The sequence below is a fragment of the Hyalella azteca genome, unplaced genomic scaffold (genome assembly GCF_000764305.2).
Source record: "Hyalella azteca isolate HAZT.00-mixed unplaced genomic scaffold, Hazt_2.0.2 contig10100, whole genome shotgun sequence".
In the NCBI taxonomy this organism is placed as follows: Eukaryota; Metazoa; Arthropoda; class Malacostraca; order Amphipoda; family Hyalellidae; genus Hyalella; species Hyalella azteca.
The window spans coordinates 119,180-140,067 of record NW_025940149.1 but is presented as its reverse complement, the minus strand read 5'-3'; the positions used below and the strand labels follow the sequence as shown (position 1 = coordinate 140,067).

General features: G+C 38.3%; 1 protein-coding gene across 1 annotated transcript; it reads right to left on the bottom strand.

Annotated features, from left to right (window-relative positions):
- Positions 1-2,487: 2,487 nt before the first annotated feature.
- On the bottom strand, positions 2,488-19,456 carry LOC108679889 (carboxypeptidase B). The gene is made up of 7 exons (XM_018168631.2): positions 19,171-19,456; positions 9,008-9,090; positions 6,821-6,955; positions 5,800-5,944; positions 4,893-5,087; positions 4,094-4,262; positions 2,488-3,808 (listed from the first exon to the last, which is right to left on the bottom strand). Exons 1-7 carry the CDS (start codon positions 19,181-19,183, stop codon positions 3,193-3,195), a joined length of 1,356 nt encoding a protein of 451 aa, XP_018024120.1. The 5' UTR covers positions 19,184-19,456; the 3' UTR covers positions 2,488-3,192.
- Positions 19,457-20,888: the final 1,432 nt, after the last annotated feature.

Genomic DNA, 20,888 nt, shown 5'->3' with positions numbered 1-20,888 from the left:
CAATCTACATGCGGTGTACGACGGCTGAGTTGCCCATCCTTTGTTGCGGAATTAAGATTCAAAGTCACCATCAAAATGAGGGCACCATCACATGAGGGCAAAAAGTGCTCTTTTCTTTACATTAATTTAGAACATATTTTAAAAATCAGTATAGCACATCCAATCATTTTAATCAACGTGGAAACTATTTAGCCCTCTTTTCGATCAATATTTTCATTTTGGTAACCATTTAGATGAAAATTTATTCTATGTTTTATCAATCCGAAAATCAGTCTACGGCCTTCTAAAAAAAACGAGCTGAGAATTAGACTTTCCTCAGTCGGACTCACAGAGCATTAATTATTGTTAGAAGAAATGCAGTAATGAAGGTTTGGCCAATGCATCTATACTCGTTCGATGTTTTATGAAAATTTGTGACAAATTCTGCATAAATTCCAAAATTCCAAATTGTAATAGTTAGATGAAGTGTGGATTGTTTTTAAATTTATATGCGAAGTCAAATCTACTTTAGATTAGGAAATGACGGATCCGTTGCAACGTGTCATATGAACTAAGCATTTAAATAAAAGAAAACTCCAAAATATTCATTTTGTCTGCAGTGAAAACTAGTCGGAGTCCAGCTCCATAATCAGTACAAAAACTTCAGTAATACGATTTTGTCCAAAATAGGACCTATAAATTGTCTAAGGAATGCAAAACCTATTGCATAGGTGTTCAACGGTTTCAAGTGGATACGAACTCATAACATCGTTAACTCAGGTGACGTCATAGTTTAAAGGAGGTGAGAGTACTACGGGTAGCTATCGCTGTATAAGCTATAAAAGTTTCACCACGATGGTATGCTGCTAATCTATCCACCGCAGCTATTAATAAATTCACGTCCAATTGTCACTCCGAAGAAGAGGATCAACAATGTTTGAACCGTAACCGATGACGTGAGCTCTCGGTACAGGAGCAGCCACTTAAAGTGCTACTTTCGAGATGCTACTTCAAAATCCCGAATAAATTTATCGAACTGAAACTTTAAACGCGTGCTGCGTCTAAGCTTTACCAGGATTTCTAAGTAGAAGCCGAGCCAACTGCAACAACCAAACATGATTGAGGCTGCATCTTTCCATCCCAGAAGAACCGGTGCGGTACTCAATAGTACTCTATCGTCCCCTTAGATAATATAATTATTAGAAATGATACATGAACGGGCGTTGATGCACAATGGCAAGTGCGGATCCTAGGCCATCAAAGTTCGTTGATGCATCATTGCAAAACAAACAGGTTTTGTATTCTTCAAAGTTCATCTTATCAACAAATGATCTATATACTCGATGAATCGATCCTGAACTTTTTTCACCGCGACATTGACAAATATACACGGCAAACTGTTTAAACGTTGTTAAGGCGTCAGAAAACTTAATTTCTTTTATAAATGTTACGAACTTGTTCAGTCGGAACTAATTGATGACAGATGTGTTTGGTGAGAGCTTTCAAAATAATTGGCTCCTGTTCGTGGAAAATTTAACCGATTTGCGGTAGCCATACGAAACACATAACGGTATATTTTTGTGTCAGAAACTGGCGATCATTTTCTGGATTAATAACAACAGGACAAATGTCAATTTTTTTTCAATTGAAAAGATGTGATTAAGTCGACGTAAAAACATTAGAGAAATTCAATTTTCACCAGAAAATACGTCAATTAAATTTATGTTGATTGATTCACATCTGCAAATGGACACGATCACGTTCAATGCCAGTTTTTATTACAACACTTCTCTTTAACTTCACTTCTTGTTTGTCTGTCTGTCTGTCTGCTACAAATCTTATAATTGAAATTTTAACACACTTCTACTTATCTTATCGATCTGAAATTTTTCACACTTGGGTAAAGTCGGAGACAATGCATCAATCAAATGACAAAATAAATTATATTAAAAATAAATTTTTTTTTTCAATATCAAAAAAATTGACAAAATAATGTTGTCAGCTACAAATCTTATAACTGATATTGACACACTTTTACCTGTCCAATTGATCTAAAAATTTGCACACTTGTGTGAAGTCGGAGGCAATGCATGAATCAATTGACAGAATAAATTTTTTTAGATAGACTGTATTAGAGAAAACTGAAAATTTTATTTTTAAATATTCGAAAATAAAATGAGAAATTCATTGTACATCTGTAAAATTGGAGACACTGGATTCTTTAGAAGTGTTGTCTTTAAAAAGCAATTTTAAAATGTATATTATTATTACAACACTTCTGTTTAACTTCACTTCTTGTTTGTTTGTCTGCTAGAAATCTTATAATCAACATTTAACACACTTCTACCTCTCCAATCGATCTGAAATTTTGAACACTTGCGTTGAAGTTGGAGACAATGCATGAATCAGTTGACAGAATAAATAATTTTGAAATTTTCATTTTTTATATTAAAATAATTGAAAAAGTAATTTTGTCTGCTACATATCTTATAAAAATCGATATTTAACACACTTCTACGTGACCAATCGCTCTGAAATTTTGCACACGCGTAATGTTGGAGACAATTTGTCTTTAGAAGTGTTGTCTTTAAAAAGTAATTTTTAAACGCATATTTTATTCCATTCCTGCTTAGTAATATATTATATTTGCCTTACTAAGAAGCACCTAAGACGGAGTGATCATAAGCAATGAGTGTACTTTTTCCACTCCTGCTTAGTAATATATTTGCCTTACATATAACTCAATTTCAAGTGGAAATAATGATCACTGGCTCAAGAAAGTATATTTACACGTAATTATTTCATTCCTGAAAATTAAAAGATCATGTGACAGGGATGAAAAGTCGAGATTAACGTAAATCTCCGTAAAAAGGGGTCCATCTCATTTAAGCAACTAATAAAATTATTGGGTTGAAAATTGAACGAATCTGAATACGCAAAATATTCTAAACTGTTCTATAATTTATAGAAAGGTCTTACAACACAAGAAGAAACGAAGTGAAATTAATAATATCATTGACCAACATCTAAATCTAATCTTTTTATCCCTTTATACTAAACAAATTTCGACTTATGGCTGGAGTAAACTGGAATCCAACCAGAAAAGATTTTATTGTTCACGGTGCACAACGACTAATTCTAAGACTACTGCCGCGCTAATCATGTCTCGGATGAAAATAAATAAAGTAATGAAGAGTTTAGATTAGACCTCTTTTACACGTTATTTCTGTTTCTTGCATTCCTTCTTCGTCGTGCGCAGACGCCATTATTTATCATGTATGTCACCATGCACTGGACTCCGGCCGCAGTCTCCCGCACGGTAGATCCGATTTGTGCTTCTGGCAGCAGGAAGCCATAATGGCCGGTGTCGCGGAGCTCGATGGTGTAGGCGTGCTTGGCTCCTAAAGCCCCATAAGCCCAGTCGTCCGTGGCTCCGGAGGCAAAACCCAACATGGCTCCAGAGCCCCCCAATGTGTAGTCAACCTGGCCTTTGGACACGTGCTGAACGGCTTCCAGAAACCTGCGGCCAACTCGGTGCAACATCTTGGCGTTCTTTGGAGGGTCTTTAGTCCATCCCCAGGGATAGAGCACTGATTGTCCGTAGCTGTGGAAGGTGATAAATAGGTCGAGTGGACCGACTCTTTCCATGAAGTATTTCAGGCCCGTAGTCTCAGCTTCACTGAAAGGAACCTCGCCCATGTAGAGCTCCGAACACGGGTTTTGGGAGGCGCCCACACCCCATTTAAGATCCCAGTTCCTGTTGAGGTCAACTCCATTGCAGCGATCAGGCAGAGCATTGTCGTTCACACGTCTGTTCTTTCTCCACAACCTGCAAGTAGGAACACACAACAATATATCAACTTACATCGTAAGTGGTGATAAGCGAATTTCACCAAATACGAATTCGGAAATGCGAAGGTGAAATTTCTACATATATGTATATATTTATGCCATGGCAACGATGAAAAATGCACCGGAAATGTTCCCATTCTTCTGACTATAAAGAAATATACGAAATTACTGACAAATTGCGGCATAAAATAATCAAAATAATTTACGAATTTTCAGTATCATATTGGAAACGAACGCAGGTTGAGAGTTGGCAATAACTAACCTGGCCCGGCCGCCGGTGAAGGTGTGCGCGTATCCGTCAGGGTTGGCGACGGGTACGAAGTACCACTCCGTGTGTGGCAGGATCGTGCGCTGCCAGTCAGGGTTGGTCGCCACCTGGTGCAGGATGAAAGTCGTCGCCGCGGGGGATATCCATTCGCGGGCATGGATTCCTGCAGTTATTAATTGCGTTAGTGCTTAAATTGAGAACAAATTTTGAAATGTATCAGTAATCGATCACACAGTATTGGTTTACGATTTCGGAGAAATTATTCATTTGTAAAGGTCGAAGGCTTATAAAAAATTATGGAGGGTATCTGATTATCAGCCATGGGAGAATTTAAGTAAGTTATTCGCATTGGTCACTCATTTCAGCATGCGAGCTTATGAGCAACATTTCCCTAAAAGATAAAAGTTGCCGTAAAAAAGTTTCTTTATCAATCGAAAAAAGCTTATAGAGTGCCAAATGCTTGTAACGAATGCATGAACTCGACATCCCACGGCACGATTCCGAACATCTAAAAATCTGAGCTAATTGCTGAAATTCGGGTTTTACCTTAATCTCAAAACTGATTTCAGCGGTATGTTTAGCAGAAATAGAAGCTGTTTCTAAGGCATTTCTCGAATTAAAACAATCTTCCGCAGAGGCCACACCGTATACAGCGTAGTGAGAACAGGGGAAAAACTTCCAATGAGCAATTGAGCATTTAAGGAAGATATAAGCTAGTAAAACTTCAAGATCAACACGCTATTGCATTAAGATGGATTCATCAGCGCTTGGCTTGGTTCCACACACTGCCCACCTCCCTCAATCCAGATCCTCTTCTTCGGACCGGTGGCGCCTCGGTCGTTGACCCTGACGACGTAGACAGGTCTGCCCTCCTGCGTGGTGGCCGCGGAGAGCACCTGCACAACGCCGTTGGTCGAGGCGTTCAGCCACCCCAGGTAGCCCTCAATGTCCTCCAGCGCGTGGTACGAGTTCCAGTCCATTCGCTCGACTGCCAGTAAAAACAATTTGAACTTGAAGGTTGAGTAAAAAAATCATGTGTAGCTAATTCGTGTATGCATTGTCGTGAAAGATTCAGATCAATTCAGATTTTAAAGTATATAATAAAACACGTCCAAATTAAATACGATTTTCAAGGAGATGAGCCTCTCGAATACAATATTTGTTATGATAGCAAAGAAGTATGCGTCTCGTCGGTCGAGAGAAAAATAGGTCTGTCGAGCGAAAAATGTTTTTTTTTCGAGTTAAAATGGGACTTGGAAACGTGGAAAGATAGTTAAAATGTCATGATTAGACTTCAGTTGACATGGTTAGAGTTAAAGTTGAGAGCGCAAAGAAAAACCATTAAAACCTGAACATCGAAAAACGAAAATTCGAGTTGTATGGTGAGAACAATTAGATACTAGAAATAGCAAAGCACATACGTATCGAATGCTGGCTCATACTGCATTGCAACTGCAAGTATCTGGCTTATTCTGAATTAATCCGTGATTTACCTTAATTAACTTTTATTTTTTGGGTCAAGTCAATTTGTGATTAAATTTTCTTTCAAGAGATCAAAACTACCTTGGCAACACATAACCAATAATCCAAATAACCTAACACAAACCAATCAACTAAATTACGTGCATTTCAAAATCATACAATGACGGCTCTGAATTCATCTGTCTTACAGGATGGCACAAGATGAACTCGTTACTTACTTTCTCTTTTCCTCCTGCCCCTCATCTTGTGCTCAGTTTCTGCAGCAACGAGGCTCAAGAGATCCTCTACTGCAACATTGTACTCCACCTGCTCCTCCTGCAGCGCCGCCTGCACCTCTGGTACGTCTTCCTCCCGCACCATCACCTGCCACACAACGCTCTGAATAACTTCTGATATTTGTTCTATTTATACAGGCGCTTATGTGCACATGCAAGAAAGACGCTATTCAGGATACTGAGGTACGACGTACAGATAAGTGCACACTCAACGGCATAAACGTTATATTAACTACCTACCCCTCATCAAACAAAATGTTAAATATTATCTTTAATGAACAATTACATTCACATTTACCTTGAATCAACTTATATTAAATTACATTCAGAGCATGTATACATTAAGCTTTTCATGATTGTAATACGCGGGCACATCTCTTGCATTATACAGTTTCTCTATTTCTAGGGCTCAAGCTACAGATCCATGTCACTTATCTCATTGTGCCTTGGGGTAGGTTTTAATTTTATTAGTTGGGTTGATTATGGTAGATTATTTGTTGTCTTCTGCACAAGTTTGTACCAGAATATAGGCACAGCGGAAATAAAAGTTTATTAAGACCTCGTGTTTCATTACGAGGACATCGTCTAGCATCTGGCTGCCTCGTGGTGCTCGGCTTAGTTTAGCCACGTAGAAGTTACCATGATAAGTCAAACCACCCCGCGCTGCAACGCAACTGCGTAACCCTACGTTTACTTCAAACACTTCCTAGCTTGAATGTGCAATGCTAATGAAGGACTTGAAAAAAATGTCATCAAAGACTTAATAACTGGAAAATTAAGTATAATTTCCTCAGACACGCACCTCGCAAAAAAAGCCCCATTCAACAATTCTGGTACACTCCGAACAGCCTTGCACCAAACCTTTACCGTCTAAAAGCCATAGAGTTTTGATTCCTTGCTGCCTTTTACCCCATAGAAAAAATGAATGAATGATTGGGATACAAGTTAAAAATGAGTAACAAACCAAGGATGAGGTAGCATCGTCAGCCCACTTCTCGATGAGGCCCTGCAGGAGGAGGTGCTGAAGACTTGGGTGTTGTAGGGACGCTCCCACGCGCCACAACTGCACGGGGCGGTCCCCGTCACTCACTAGTGTGTTCTGCACATACAAAACATTGATTTAGCCATCGTAAATAAAAACGGAATGTGTTAATAAAATGGTCGAGCATTGAGAGGTACAAGCAGATAATTTCACCCAACATAATTAATTACAAATTCTCCCGCGAATATTTTTTATCCAAGATGGAATACAAATCTAATAGGAAAAGAACGAGACAAACAACATGAAAACCGTCCAGCGATGTGGGTGGACACACGTTTCGTGTCATATGTTGCCAAGATCCAAAAGCGAACTATAAAAACTAGATACAGTGATTTATTTCTAAATTAAAAATATTTGACACCATCATCTCACTATTCACACATATTTTCAGAAGATAAAGAGAAAGCGTCCAGCCGTAAGCCGATTGCCACTAATGTAGGCTACAGCAGTGAACAGACGCAAGTGTGCCGCTCAGTGAGCCGGATGTGCGGCCCAGCATCTAGCCCGACTGATCACTGAACTCCAGCATTTATAGTACTTGTAATATTTCAACGAGATTAGAACATTTCAACGCTTGTCCGAAGTATTTGCATATCATCAGAAACTGCCCGGAAAACCTACTTATGTTAAATCATTGAAGGATTAATAAATAAATTAACAGTCACTGTCTCAAACGTTTATATCTCAAAAGAGAAGCGTTATAGAAGTTGTATTGTAAATGTAACAGTAAAACTCGTCAATTTATTGGTTCGGCAGCACTAGCTGAGTCAAGCGACAGGATTGCAGCAAGCTGAGCCGTGAACAAACTGATGGAAGGATGTCGCTCATCAAGCGCATATTTCCGTCATCGCCCATTGGAACAAACGAGTAAGGATTGAGCACAATGCCGGTGCCGCGTCACTGAATAATAAACGACAGGGTGACAACATAAATGAGTGGGATTGTAAGCTTAGATTTTTCCGTAGATTACTTGTCGAAAGGTACACTGAATCCACTTGTGGTGACTTCGATGGGATTTACCGAAATTCAGTCTTTCCTTCCAATATATTTTACGCTTTCGGTACAGTGTGTACGTACCTTATTATCAGCCATCACGCAGGGTATAATTTTATATAAGAGAAAAACAAATCGTCTGAACAATTGAGCGAATCTTCTTTCAACAACAAATGCACAATATTTGCCGGTAGATTTGTAAGCAATTCCACAAAATTTATAATTTTCTAACATATATTTCAATTTTAATATTGCAATTTGCAGAAAACGTGCAATTTCCAGGCTTGTGCCGCCATGACGCAGTTAAACGGCCTGCAGGAAGTTGCGACACAATCATGTGAGCTCACGTCGCAATTAAAAAGCAGGAAGTTCAACTCTGTCCAGCCAAACCGAGTACTTAGTGATAAAATCTCCAGCCCTCATACGTGGAAAAGGGCAGCTTACGTTTACAGTTTGAAAACTTTCACTGGAGGTAAAAACAAAGGATTTCCGCAGGGTAGGTTGCTCAAGCACAGAATTTAAATTACAGCCTCCTTTCCATTAAAGCACAAGCGTGTACTAATAACAGAAGTGCAGCGAGGAAAAACTAAATTGCTGTAGGCAACACAAAAAACGAGAGTGAGTTCGAATTGAACATATATTAAAGAACATTCTCATACATTCGCTAGCATGAAAAAAGCCTTTCTAAATTCTGCTTATATGTGTTTTCCGACAGTCAAACATTTGAAGTATCAGAGAACAAATCCAACTTCATTTTTTACAACATCCTTAATAACTTTTGATGATAGTCCAGTTGATAATAAAATACGATGAGAATTAATTCAAATAGGAGGCTTTGAAATCGCATTAGCCTCATAGAGCAAGTTGTGCTAGCTCTCGAATTTAAAAGGATTTTGCGCTGTAACCATGGTTCACAAATAATAATTATCATTATATACGTCGTAATTCGCTGTCAATTAGAATGAAACTTCAAGCATATGGGAATTATTATATTTATAGTATCAACTGCTTTGGAAGGCTATACAAAATTTCGGTAGCTTTACTTGGCAAGCTTTTGGCTACAACTAATGTTTTGCACCTGCGTAGGTTTCCTAAAAACAACTATTTATCACTCACATTAGTAACGGGGCGGATGAGACGTGCAGAGATCGGTGTAAAGATCTGCAGTAACACGAGGATGAACGCGTAGCAAGCCATTGCTGGAAATGATAAGAAGTAAACATTAGAAAACAATAAGAAGACAAGATTACCTGCGCATCATTATAACATAAGGGTGATTTATAGTACAAATAGCAATCCGAACCAGAGTCACAATTAGCCGACGCATCTATTTTACGACGTTTTTCTTAGTTTCGTTTCGTCTCTGTCTGTCATCAAAAATTCAAACGTTACTATAGAGCACTTCAAAAGATCCTAGAAACTTGAAATTTGGCAAGCATGCTTATGCTGCCTAACAATTCAAGATTTGATCATCAGAAGTAATAAGTTTAAAAATGTTGTTTTTAACAAAAAAATTCACGTTTTGGAATCGAGTTTTTTTGTCGAACATTCAGAGTTGTCATGCCTGCAAAATGATTTGAATTGCTAAAATTGCTAAACTAAAAAGTAGAAAATGAAAAAATAATAAAAAAAACATTAAAAAAACACGTTTTTCTGGTGGTTACAAAACTAAAAACAATGAAATAAAACAAATAAAAAACTTTTTTAAAAACCACGTTTTTTAACGGGCAAAAAAGAAAAACAATAACTCTTACATAACATTGCATAACATTCTACATAACTTTAATGTTATGTAAGAGTTGATGTTTTTCTTTTTTGTCCGTTAAATAAACGTGGTTTTTAAAAAAGTTTTTTATTTGTTTTATTTCATTGTTTTTAGTTTAGTAACCACCACAAAAACGTGGTTTTAAAAAATGTTTTTTATATTTTTTATTTATTCAATGAATTGATGTCAATAGTTTCGTAATAAAGCGATTTGAATCGATGAAACATATAACCGTAAGTTAATCTATAACTCATAATAGACTTGAACAGCCGACGCACATCATGACAGAACAAATTAGCATCAATTTTAGCAATACAATGCTTCTAGCATCGACCTATGAGTAGATAAGCTGCTACCATGACTTAAATGAACAGTAAAATAAGAACAAATACTCTGTATATAGTCAATTAAAATTTTCATAAGCATGCGTGCAGTAAAACGGGCAAAAATGATTTAAATTTAGCTCAACATTTAACGGCTTGTCAATTGAAGCCACAACGAAGACTGAACGAAGAGAACCGTCACTCTCCTCTTAGTCGAGCTTAAGTGAAACCGTAACTAATCTCTTCACTGTTGAACAGGTCGCATCCCACAGCCAATACGTGAGGCGACGCAATATTCTTAAAAACGTTATCAAGCAGAGCGCACAGCAGTTTCTAATTGCTACGAAAAAAACGGGAACGTGGTGTAGAGAAATCTTCCATGAAACACCAAATGCTAGAGATTTTATCCATACCAATTGACTGGGATGCGAAGACTGAGTAGAAATTGAGATTTGAAATTGAGAAATTGAATTTAATGTCTGACTTTGAATCTTGCATTATAAAATGATTGAATATACTTTCCATATTGTCGAACTGACGATAGAGCTGGACTCCGAAACGTTTTCGTTTAAAGAGATATAGTGAATTTCTGTGCTATCTTCTTTGTTCTTAAATTCTTTGTTAATTTGCGACCTAGGCAAAGCAATTATGTAATTTTAGTCTTCTTACAGCTATTATGACATCAGGAAAACCAAGATTACACATAACTAACTTTATTCCGGCAGAGTGCACTAATATTTTTTTATATGTTGGCCCCTCACATTAGATGTTTAATTAGAATATTATTGAGTTTAATAATGACGGATCACATGCGGAATGAAGGCCATGAATGAGCTGGTCACGCCTGGCCTGTCGTGCGAAGGAAGCTGCCCACTCCACGCAGCTAGACGTGGGAGGACCCAATTTAAGTCGTCTTTTACTTCCTATTAATTAGCTGGCACAGCATGGATATTTCTAATGCAGGAGAAATTCTACTGAGCTTTTGCATCACGGTGAGCTCGGCCTCAATTAGCGACAAAAATTAGGACAAATTCAAACGTTTGTGAAATTAGGGGATACTAAGATGAGAAATACCGGACAAAAGGAGCTTTAAATTTCAAAGAATTTACATCTTTTTGCCATGTTACAGGAATACGTACATGTTATTAATTACTTCTTTAATAATGTTTACATTGACCATTGACCTGGCTTACACTTTGCCATCATTATTGATTTCACATATTTTTTTCTCAGAAAATTTCCAGACATCACCCTTAACTTCCGTGCATCTTGCTGACTGATCAACCGAAAAATCCAGTCGCTATGTATGAGTTGATGTGGCAACGCTCATGAAAGTACTGGTATGACTCCGCCATTCACCAAAAATAAAATTTTTTATGAGTACGGTATCCTGTTTCGACAATTTAACGATAATCACTAAATTCTGGCTTTTCTCGCTTGGCACCAGCCGGTCATTTTGAGAAAAGGAATCAGAAGCGCAGTGGATTATACGCCACTAACAAAATTTTAATATGCTCGTATCAATGCTTAACTGAATTATTGCCGAAGTGAGACTGAAACATCTTTCCTCTAGGCATCATTCATACGAGTTAGAAACCAAGATGATTGGTGTTAGTTTGTAGCATCATAAGCTTGGTATCATGGATACCATGCACATTTTAAATGCCCCCTGCCGGTTCGTAGTGGTTAAGATTGGTTCACTATATACGTACCATCGCAGTTACAGAACATTTCCCAAGCAGAAAAAAGATTAACTTGCCCGTTTAATCTGCGAGCTGAACTGCAAGGTTAAAGAGTTACAAATCATCCAAAGTCTTCCAAGTAATCTCGGGATTTCTTATAATACAGAAAAACTTGAGCGCCACGCACAAAAATGTCGCAGTTCACAAGAAATTGATGAATTAGCAGGCGTTTCAAAGCTTCGATATTTCTAAATTGTAGTTGAACTTAGAACTTGTGCCGGCAGCCATTATTACGCGCACTCTTATCTTGTGAATAAATAGCGAGAATTGAGTGAAATGATAAGAAATAAGTGGATACAGAAATTTTAATTTCATATAATACTTAGGAAAAATGTGATGCATGAGCTATTCTTGCTGACGCGTCAGATTTGCGGAGGAGTTTGTTTACAAAAAGACTTGCGCAAGTGTCGCATTTACACACAGATACACGTGGCGCAACACTGGAGTGAGGGAAATATAAATGAATGTGGAATTAAATTAAAGAAAATGAATAAGTGCTGGGTTATTGCGGACCTAACACACATGAATATTTAGCTGCGTGATTGAAGAAACGGTAAAAAATCAAAACCTACTCCTAATTTTCCATTACTTGCGGCATCAACGTTGTGATTCGAATAAGAAAAAAGACCACCTTTTGTGAAATTTCGGTTACTGAGGCGCAGACTTACAGCTGCGACATAATCCTGGCTAACGAACAGCCATGCAATAGACGATGTGGTTGAAACATGATCATGATGAAAACTAAAAATTGTTGCGGGATAGCATCGAATTTTACACAACCTTACCTACTCCAGGGTTCGGTAACCAAACGAAACTGCTCCCACAAACAAGCCGATGCGAGTTTCCCATGGGAAAACAGTATTCAGGCTCCCCCATTGAACATTGATGCTGTAGATCACAAAGAGCACGAATCTGGAATATAGCGCCGTCACGCCGCAGTGCCAAAGAAAGTCTTCGCTGAGTTAAGACTACAAGGCACCATACACGCTGCGACTTGGATCATCAACTGATCAGTCAGGAAGAACCACTTCCTGACTGATTTAGTGTAGACTGTGATGGAGGAGCAAAATCAGTCAATTTACTTCAAAGTTTCAAGTGTATTTTTAAACTACACCAGAAACATTAATCTTGTAATTAGAAGTTTACCTAAAATCTGTCCAGTTAATTAAACAAATCATAGTTTACCATTTCATGGTTCAAAACCCTTAACATGAAGCGTTGCCGTCAGTTGCGAGAGATTATTGCCCTCACAATGCCTAACGCATCAGATGCGCTCCTATTGGCTAATAAGAAAATAACTAATTATGCAAACTCCAAACAATCGCAAAGCAGATACGGAATTTATCGACAGAAGCTTGGTGATAGCTTCGTAAACAAAACGTGTCATCAAGGTCTAGGGAACGCAAAAATTAATGCGCGCTTGAAAATTTAATGACTTGACTTAATTTACCGGATGATACGTACACGCCTACAACTTCAGATGCCATGGAGGTAATTAAACCGTAATGTACTAATAATCAATTGCAATGAATTACAGCGAATAAAAGTTGGCATTTCGCCAAGTTTTTCAGGTCAATTGTGATCAGTTCATTGAGATAATATTATTAAAAAACAATTTGGGCTCAATGCAACTATAAATGTCGTGTCAGTAAATCGAGTCGCGAAATTTTTCAAAAATCGCTCATATAACAACCGAAATTATGATATAAAACGAAGAATGTTAATTTTTCCAATTGCGGAACTAATAAATGAAGAATCTCAATGATCAAGCAAGAAGTAATAAATGCAACAGAGCCATTAGGACAAGCCAATACGCCTGAATCTCGCAATTAAGGGAAATGACAAGGATGGTATAATAATAACACCAAACACAGGCGCGACGGTACCTTGCTTATAAAAGCTGCTGTCGTGACAGGCAACCAAGTAGCTGCTCATTTCCGTGGCTATGTCAAGTCAATCGAATGCAAGACTTGCAGCGTGCCCTTGAAATGATCGGACACGTCTTGCAATACCAATACCAGTCAGTATTAACGCAGTCACGGTCACAAAAAAATTTACATGCATCATATTGGAAATGTGGGATCAATTTAAAAAAAAACCATTACCTACACGCCTTATATATCAAACAGGTCATAGGACTTTTCGGCCCAGACTGGGACCCATCATAGATACTCCACATACAACAGCAGCGAGAAGTGAAGGAGGTTCGCTGTCTGAGTCTGAAAGAAGGCCATTGTGCGTGACTCAAGGTCATGAGGTCATGCATGAATCTCGTCGGCCAAAGCAAATCGTTTTAGTGCATTGGCAAACCTCACAGAATCTCCACCATCACCACCATCACCATAAATTACCCTTCACTGAAATCAAAAAGAATAAAAAACACTTTTCCGCATAATAAAGATATTTATCAGAATTCTTACTTAGTTGCTTCACTCTTCCTCCAAAAGATGGTCCGTCTCGTAAGATACAAGATTCCGGAAGGATTGTTAAATAATAAACAAGAACCAACATCAGGGCCACGGTAATAAACTAAAAATAACTATTTTTTTAGACTATTTAGACTCGCAACAAAACTATTTGCTTCGAGTCACCGACATGCGGAACAGACTCCGGGCTGACTGGCCATTGTGCGTGACTCAAGGTCATGAGGTCATGCATGAATCTCGTCGGCCAAAGCAAATCGTTTTAGTGCATTGGCAAACCTCACAGAATCTCCACCATCACCACCATCACCATAAATTACCCTTCACTGAAATCAAAAAGAATAAAAAACACTTTTCCGCATAATAAAGATATTTATCAGAATTCTTACTTAGTTGCTTCACTCTTCCTCCAAAAGATGGTCCGTCTCGTAAGATACAAGATTCCGGAAGGATTGTTAAATAATAAACAAGAACCAACATCAGGGCCACGGTAATAAACTAAAAATAACTATTTTTTTTAGACTATTTAGACTCGCAACAAAACTATTTGCTTCGAGTCACCGACATGCGGAACAGACTCCGGGCTGACATTGTGTTCCAATATGAACTCGTTCAAGAGCAAACTAGATGAAGCTATGAAGACGCATATGTTTTAACTAGAAGCGCCTCCCACCTCACAAATTGCTGGATGTTTAGCACCTACTTCAACGTCAGTTCTAGATAGATCTGGTTACAAGGCCAGTCCTGAGATCTCCAAGAGACAAGTCAAGAACATTACAAGAATCGGCGGCAGTCAAAACGTGGCTTATTTCTTCACAGCCCATTCTACTCTACTATATTGTTTCTTTTTTCATACGGAGGAAGATTACAGATCAGATGAGATTAACTCTGAGGTCGTGAAACTTGCAACAATTGATTCCTCATTGTAAAATGTTAATTAGCCGAGTAATAACTTCCGCAACAAGAAAAATTGGCTAATGTTGATAGTGGAAATAGCCAGTCTCAATAAATAAATTATTAAAAAAAACAAATTCTTCGGTTGTACGCTAGATAAATAAAATCCATATTTATTTTTTAAGGACATCTCAAAACTTAGTTGGGGTTTATATACATAAGACTCTGAACATAAACCTTACGCATCAACATACCATTCGAGTTGGAATGAAAATAACATAAAGAACCTCAGCATCCGTCCGGAAAGTGAGAGGTTAACCAGTACTGCAGAGCCCAGTCAGCTGCTGGCAGGGTTTACCGCTAGAGCGTCATGACGCGACACATCACCTTAGCAGAGGCAGCTACTTTCACTAGAACAGGAACTCCACGCGACTCACTTCGCAGTCATTCACATGGCGATCACTCACAAGCCCTAACCTACAACCGGACTTTGGTCAGATCGGAAGTAAATAAAATATTACAAGAGGCCGTACGCAGTTAATGGCTGGTAATTGATGTTGATATTAAATTATATTCTGGTTTATAAGCCTGTAAAATGAATATCATGTCAAGAGCTCAAGGCTTATGTTATAATTCAGAAAAAGCTAGAATCTTAGTATTAATTAAAAAGTGATACAATTCATGACAATAAATTATATTGAAGTTGAAAAAATAAGTTGAACAAGCGTAAGTTCTACAAGATTTAGGATTAGAATTCCGATTATCTCTAAGAATGCCTTATAAGACGCCGTTTGTTGATGAAAGGCCGATGATGACACTCATTGTCTCGATGATGATGTTTGTACGATAGTGAACATCAGTTGATAAATGGTTCTATTGAGTGAAAGATGACATTAAGGTAACGCAACGCAGCAAGCACAAGTGTTCCGAAAGAATAATGAGAAAATATTATATTCCTTTTAAAAAGCAAAGAAACGCAGTGAGATGAACTTTATTACCCAGACTTGAAATTTCATATCTCAGGCATACATTAAAAATGTATACTAATTTGGTGATTCGAAGAACGACGCTTCATGTGAAAACGGTTTATAACTTCAACCGATTCAAGTAGCTGTCCAAACTGGAGATAAAAGCGCGACACTTCCACCAGATACCCGTCGTCTGGACTACACTGCAATCTATTAGCTTCAATATCATGTACTTGTAGTGAGATAATAAGCGCTTCTGTGTTACAGACAGAGTTTTGCCTTCGTCCTCGTATGGCTAACCGGCTTTCAGATCGAGCCTGCTTTTAAGGGCTTCAGCAATTCTAGATAAACGAAATTCTGTAATATTGAATGTTTACTGTGACTTCATTAATCTTCTCTTGGACATCAATGCACTACGCAACATTTCTCAGAAGAGCATTCCTGTCGTACGTGGATCCTTAATTATTCTAGTGGATCATATGTGGATTCTCCATAATTCACAGCGACCGGTAATTTTCGCGAAGCCGAGCTATAGGATTGAATTTATAACCATGTTATTTTGGAATGCTTCGTGAACATCATGGATCTACAGGCAAGGACTGAGGCCTTTATCAACCAAGAATATATTGGGGGATTTTTAAGATGGATTGTTCGGATAGCATCCACTGGAGTCGCAAACTCAGCTCTGCAGGCAGTACATGATATGGTGCGTGGCATCAACACACAAGAACTAAATGAAAAAGTTTTTAGCAGGAATAAATATCAGATTTTTATAACCCGAACCGTGCTTCGGAAAGGTCATATGCAAACAGACACAGTGAGTGAACTTTTTAATGCACCAGTGTTTTTACCAAATATTGAACTTTGCGCAATTATGTCATATTTAGGTACTACCGGAGCTTCATACATATACGGAACGTTGGAAGCATCTGCATTAGGCGTATCGTTATGCCGATAAAAATGACACGTAACTCCGAATAGCGAATGTAAAGATTGCGAGTGCGCTTGGCATCGGTGTGTCTTCCAAGCAAATTTGTACCACGAATTTAATTTGGAAGATCCAAGTAACTACAAAAATTGCAGAAATTTCTGAGAATACCGCCCAGAAGCTTCATTCAATAACAACTGAGATTGATAGTGTTAGGTTATCGGGAAGGCTGAACGGCATCAGTCGAATCAATGGGTTATAATGGACGGATCAAACAACAATTAATAATAAAAAAATTAATATATAGGAACGAAATAATCTTAGCAACCAAAATGAGGTGAAATCTCTGGAGGAACAGTGCAAGGTCCTTTGTAGTAAGACCAGGCAGTTAAATAAGTCCTCTGACGGTGATAAAAGGCTGTGGTAGTCTGGATAGTCGCAATAGTTTTGCGGTTAGCTCGGGTATCGCATATATTGTTTAGTCTCCCCAACCTGAACTATGGCGCTGGCAGCCAGAGTAGGAGTGCCTTGAGACAGGCTAATGAATTCATATTATGGCGCCGAATGTGAATATTACCCTAACGTAAATTAGAAATGCCCCCACTTAGCTTCATTCCTACATAGAAATTTAATCATTTACAACCAATGAATTATACGCCGTAAATGTGAAAAGAATTCAAGGTTTGGGAACAGTCTCAAATAAAGGCATGAAGGTAGTAATATTTAGTTGTTATATAGAGGTTTACGTAAATTAATTGATCGGGCGAACAATTTAAGACGTCTGAAGATTTGAACGTGATTAGTGGATTTATGATGTTTAGCAGAATTAGTATTTAATTAACGAATTAATAACGTTTGATTATTGCTATCAATCGGGAAGGGAAAACATCCGCTGCCTAATTAACAAACATAAGCAAAGCGCGCAGGATATGGTGTCGTCTAAGAACTACACATCCATTCAAAGCCTCAATAGAATATTCCTTAATTACGATTAAAGCTATTCTATTATCCGGTAATGGCAATATCCATCATTCCTAAACTTGTTAATTTCTGGGTTAATTGAGAAGCAGCAAATGGAAGGCAGTCTTGACGTCGCCCAGGCACTGGAGTAGACGCGTGTTGTTAATTATTGTAATGCACGGCTGAATTTATAGGCCACCTCGGTCATGACCAGGCTGCCGGGTTAACAACAATACAGTTAATGGCTTTTGGCCTATACAACAGGGATTTATATTTAAGGTAAGCTCAATTCGCACCTTAGATAGAGTGTGTGAATTACGTCTGCCCATCAACCTATCACTAAAAAGACGTGAAATCATGAACTAGCAAATACCTATTCGCTTTGACGCGCTAATTTCAATAGTTGAGAATAATTTATCGCCAGAAGTACGGTTAAAAATGGAATGTTTGGTGCATTTTAACCTTTACATATGATGGTTAGGGCACGCTACAGGCCGGGCATGCCATGAGACACGCCGAGAAAACCTGGCACAACAAGGCCTCAGCGACCGCAAAGAGCCGCCTGAGATATCGAGGTTACACCTCCAGGAACCTGTCACCGTTACGAGACCTTGCCAGTCTCACTGCTGGTCAACTGCCATCATCACTGCGATATTAGGAACAGATTCACATCGGAATAATATAATGCGATTTTGCTCCGAAATTTTTCGTCCTAACTCGTTTTCAAATTTAATGCGGTGAATGCCGGTGATAGGGGCACTTACAGCTAGGTAATAAACGTTGCCGAAATAGCGATTGATCGACCATAATTATGAAAAAGTTTTTCCCAATTACTATCAAACTGACACGATCATTTTTTTGTTTATGGTATTAACAATAGAGAACAACAATATAAGTATTAAGGAGGCGCGTGACATTGTAGTTCGCAGGCGATGAAAAAATAAATTCGAAGCTGTCAAGTTTACTCAAGTTTTAATAACTCGCAAATATGGTGAGGCAGTGAGGAATACACAAAATTTTGCGATAGTGCGTCTTGTATGCAGGCATCAGAACAAATCATTGATTGAACGGTAAATGTCGGCAATGTGGTTACCGTAGACAACTTCATAACGCGAACAGGCACCTTTCGAGAAACTAGTTTCGACGAGCACCACACAAAAATTCAATAAACACCAATGAATTCGCAGGTTCTATACTATGAAATGAAAATGCAGTGAATGTCATACCTCATGTGTAAAACTAAAACTTGTCTATCAATTTTGAGCCAGAAACTTACGACTAGGCGGCATGTCCGAGGCAGGCCGTTTTCCTTCAGAGTAGAAACTAGTAAGTGACACTTTGATTCCTATAGTTATCAATTCCTTCAAGAGTACATGCGTACTTGAAGGACAAGAACTGTAATTGGCTCTATAAAATTTTCGAACATTCGGGCTCTCTTAAACCTATAACATGGTAGAGCCTCGCTAGTCGCTGCACAAATCCTATAGCAGAGTACTCGCTCCGTCCACCCTAACCGTTGCTCTGCAGCACACTGAAGTGACTGAGGTCTCAGAGTCTGAGAGACTGAGGAGCGACTGAGCGAGGCCAGCGTGCTCCCACTCATAGTGGCGGCGAGAGAAAATCGCCGACTCCGAGGCTTGAACCTTACGTGAAAACTGATGGAGAACAAACGAGTTCTTTAAATACTGGATTGAAGCATGTTGCTAACAAATCATTGATAGTCAGTGGCTAAACAGAGTGTTACAAATTTTTTTCCTGTTTTAACGAAGACAATTAATGAATTCATATTGTATTATAAAAAGATTAACAAGAAACTTATCCTTGCATTGACGTTTTAGGGGTGCGACCATGAAGCAATGTAAAATAAGGTAAAGAAATTTAGATTATTCTTGACTTCTAAAATGTCCACATTTATTTGACGTAGAAGTGCAACATTTCCATCTTTTTGGCCATGAAGTTTCAGGACCACAATGATAGCTGGGATGAGATTTAATAATTGAATTATCATAGTCCATGGGTGGTCTAACCGTGCATCACTCTTAAACCGCTATTAGAGTCATATGAATTTACTTTAGTTAGTGTAGCAACGTTCACACATTTTTAACCACTTTTCCTAGAGGAGTTGTCGATTTCTCAAAACCGAAGATATAACAGAAATTTAATTAACTGTAATCACTGAGTAGGGTGGCCCAGTGGTTACAGTTCAGAGTACCAAGATTGGAGCAGAGAGGCGCGTGTTCGATCCCATCTCTGTGCGCCAGTTTCTGTCAGAATGGGCAAGGAGGCCGGGCAGTTAAGCACAGCAAAATTGTAGCAGTGAGTTGCGTGTTCGAGACCTCAAAATACTGTGAATGTTATGCGATGTTAAGAATCGGCGATAGGCCTACGGCCTACTAAACGCTGAAACCGCTATGATTATTATTATTTTTATAATTATTCATGTAACCAAATTATTTCGAATTTTATTAATCGATCGACTGAACTCGGATCGACCCTTGAGTCGTTATTATCATGAATGTCCAACATATCTATTCTTAAAGTTGGTAAAGAGAATTCTCACGACCCAACAATTGATTGAATGAGAAAATTATCCTGCATGTAAATATCAATATAAATTACTGACTTGGACGGGACTATTTAGCATTAGGCCTAAATTCTCAGGTTATGGATTACTGTGAGTGGTCTGGAAATCTTGTATTCATGACGTGAAGCACGACCGGAACTCGAATCTGGTCAGCTTATGACTGGTCAGTGAAGTCCTGCAATGAAATGTGACTGTCTATCAACTTCAAATGGCTTTATAATGCATGATCGCTCCGGCAGTGAATTACATTCGTTGTTTCACAGTGACCTTTTCAACACTGAATGAGAGACGAACGACGATGGATAATGGTCATCTAGGAGGATGAGGTTCCCTAAAACAAATAGACCATCACGAATAAATTTAGTATAAACAATGGTCGTTATGTAAATAAGATACAAATTGGATTCAAA

Coding starts and splice junctions, on each gene's coding strand:
- LOC108679889 (XM_018168631.2), bottom strand. Junction 4,263..4,892: donor GAGGATCTGGATTGAGGGAG/GTGGGCAGTGTG, acceptor TAATAACTGCAG/GAATCCATGCCCGCGAATGG. Junction 3,809..4,093: donor TTCACCGGCGGCCGGGCCAG/GTTAGTTATTGC, acceptor TCCTACTTGCAG/GTTGTGGAGAAAGAACAGAC.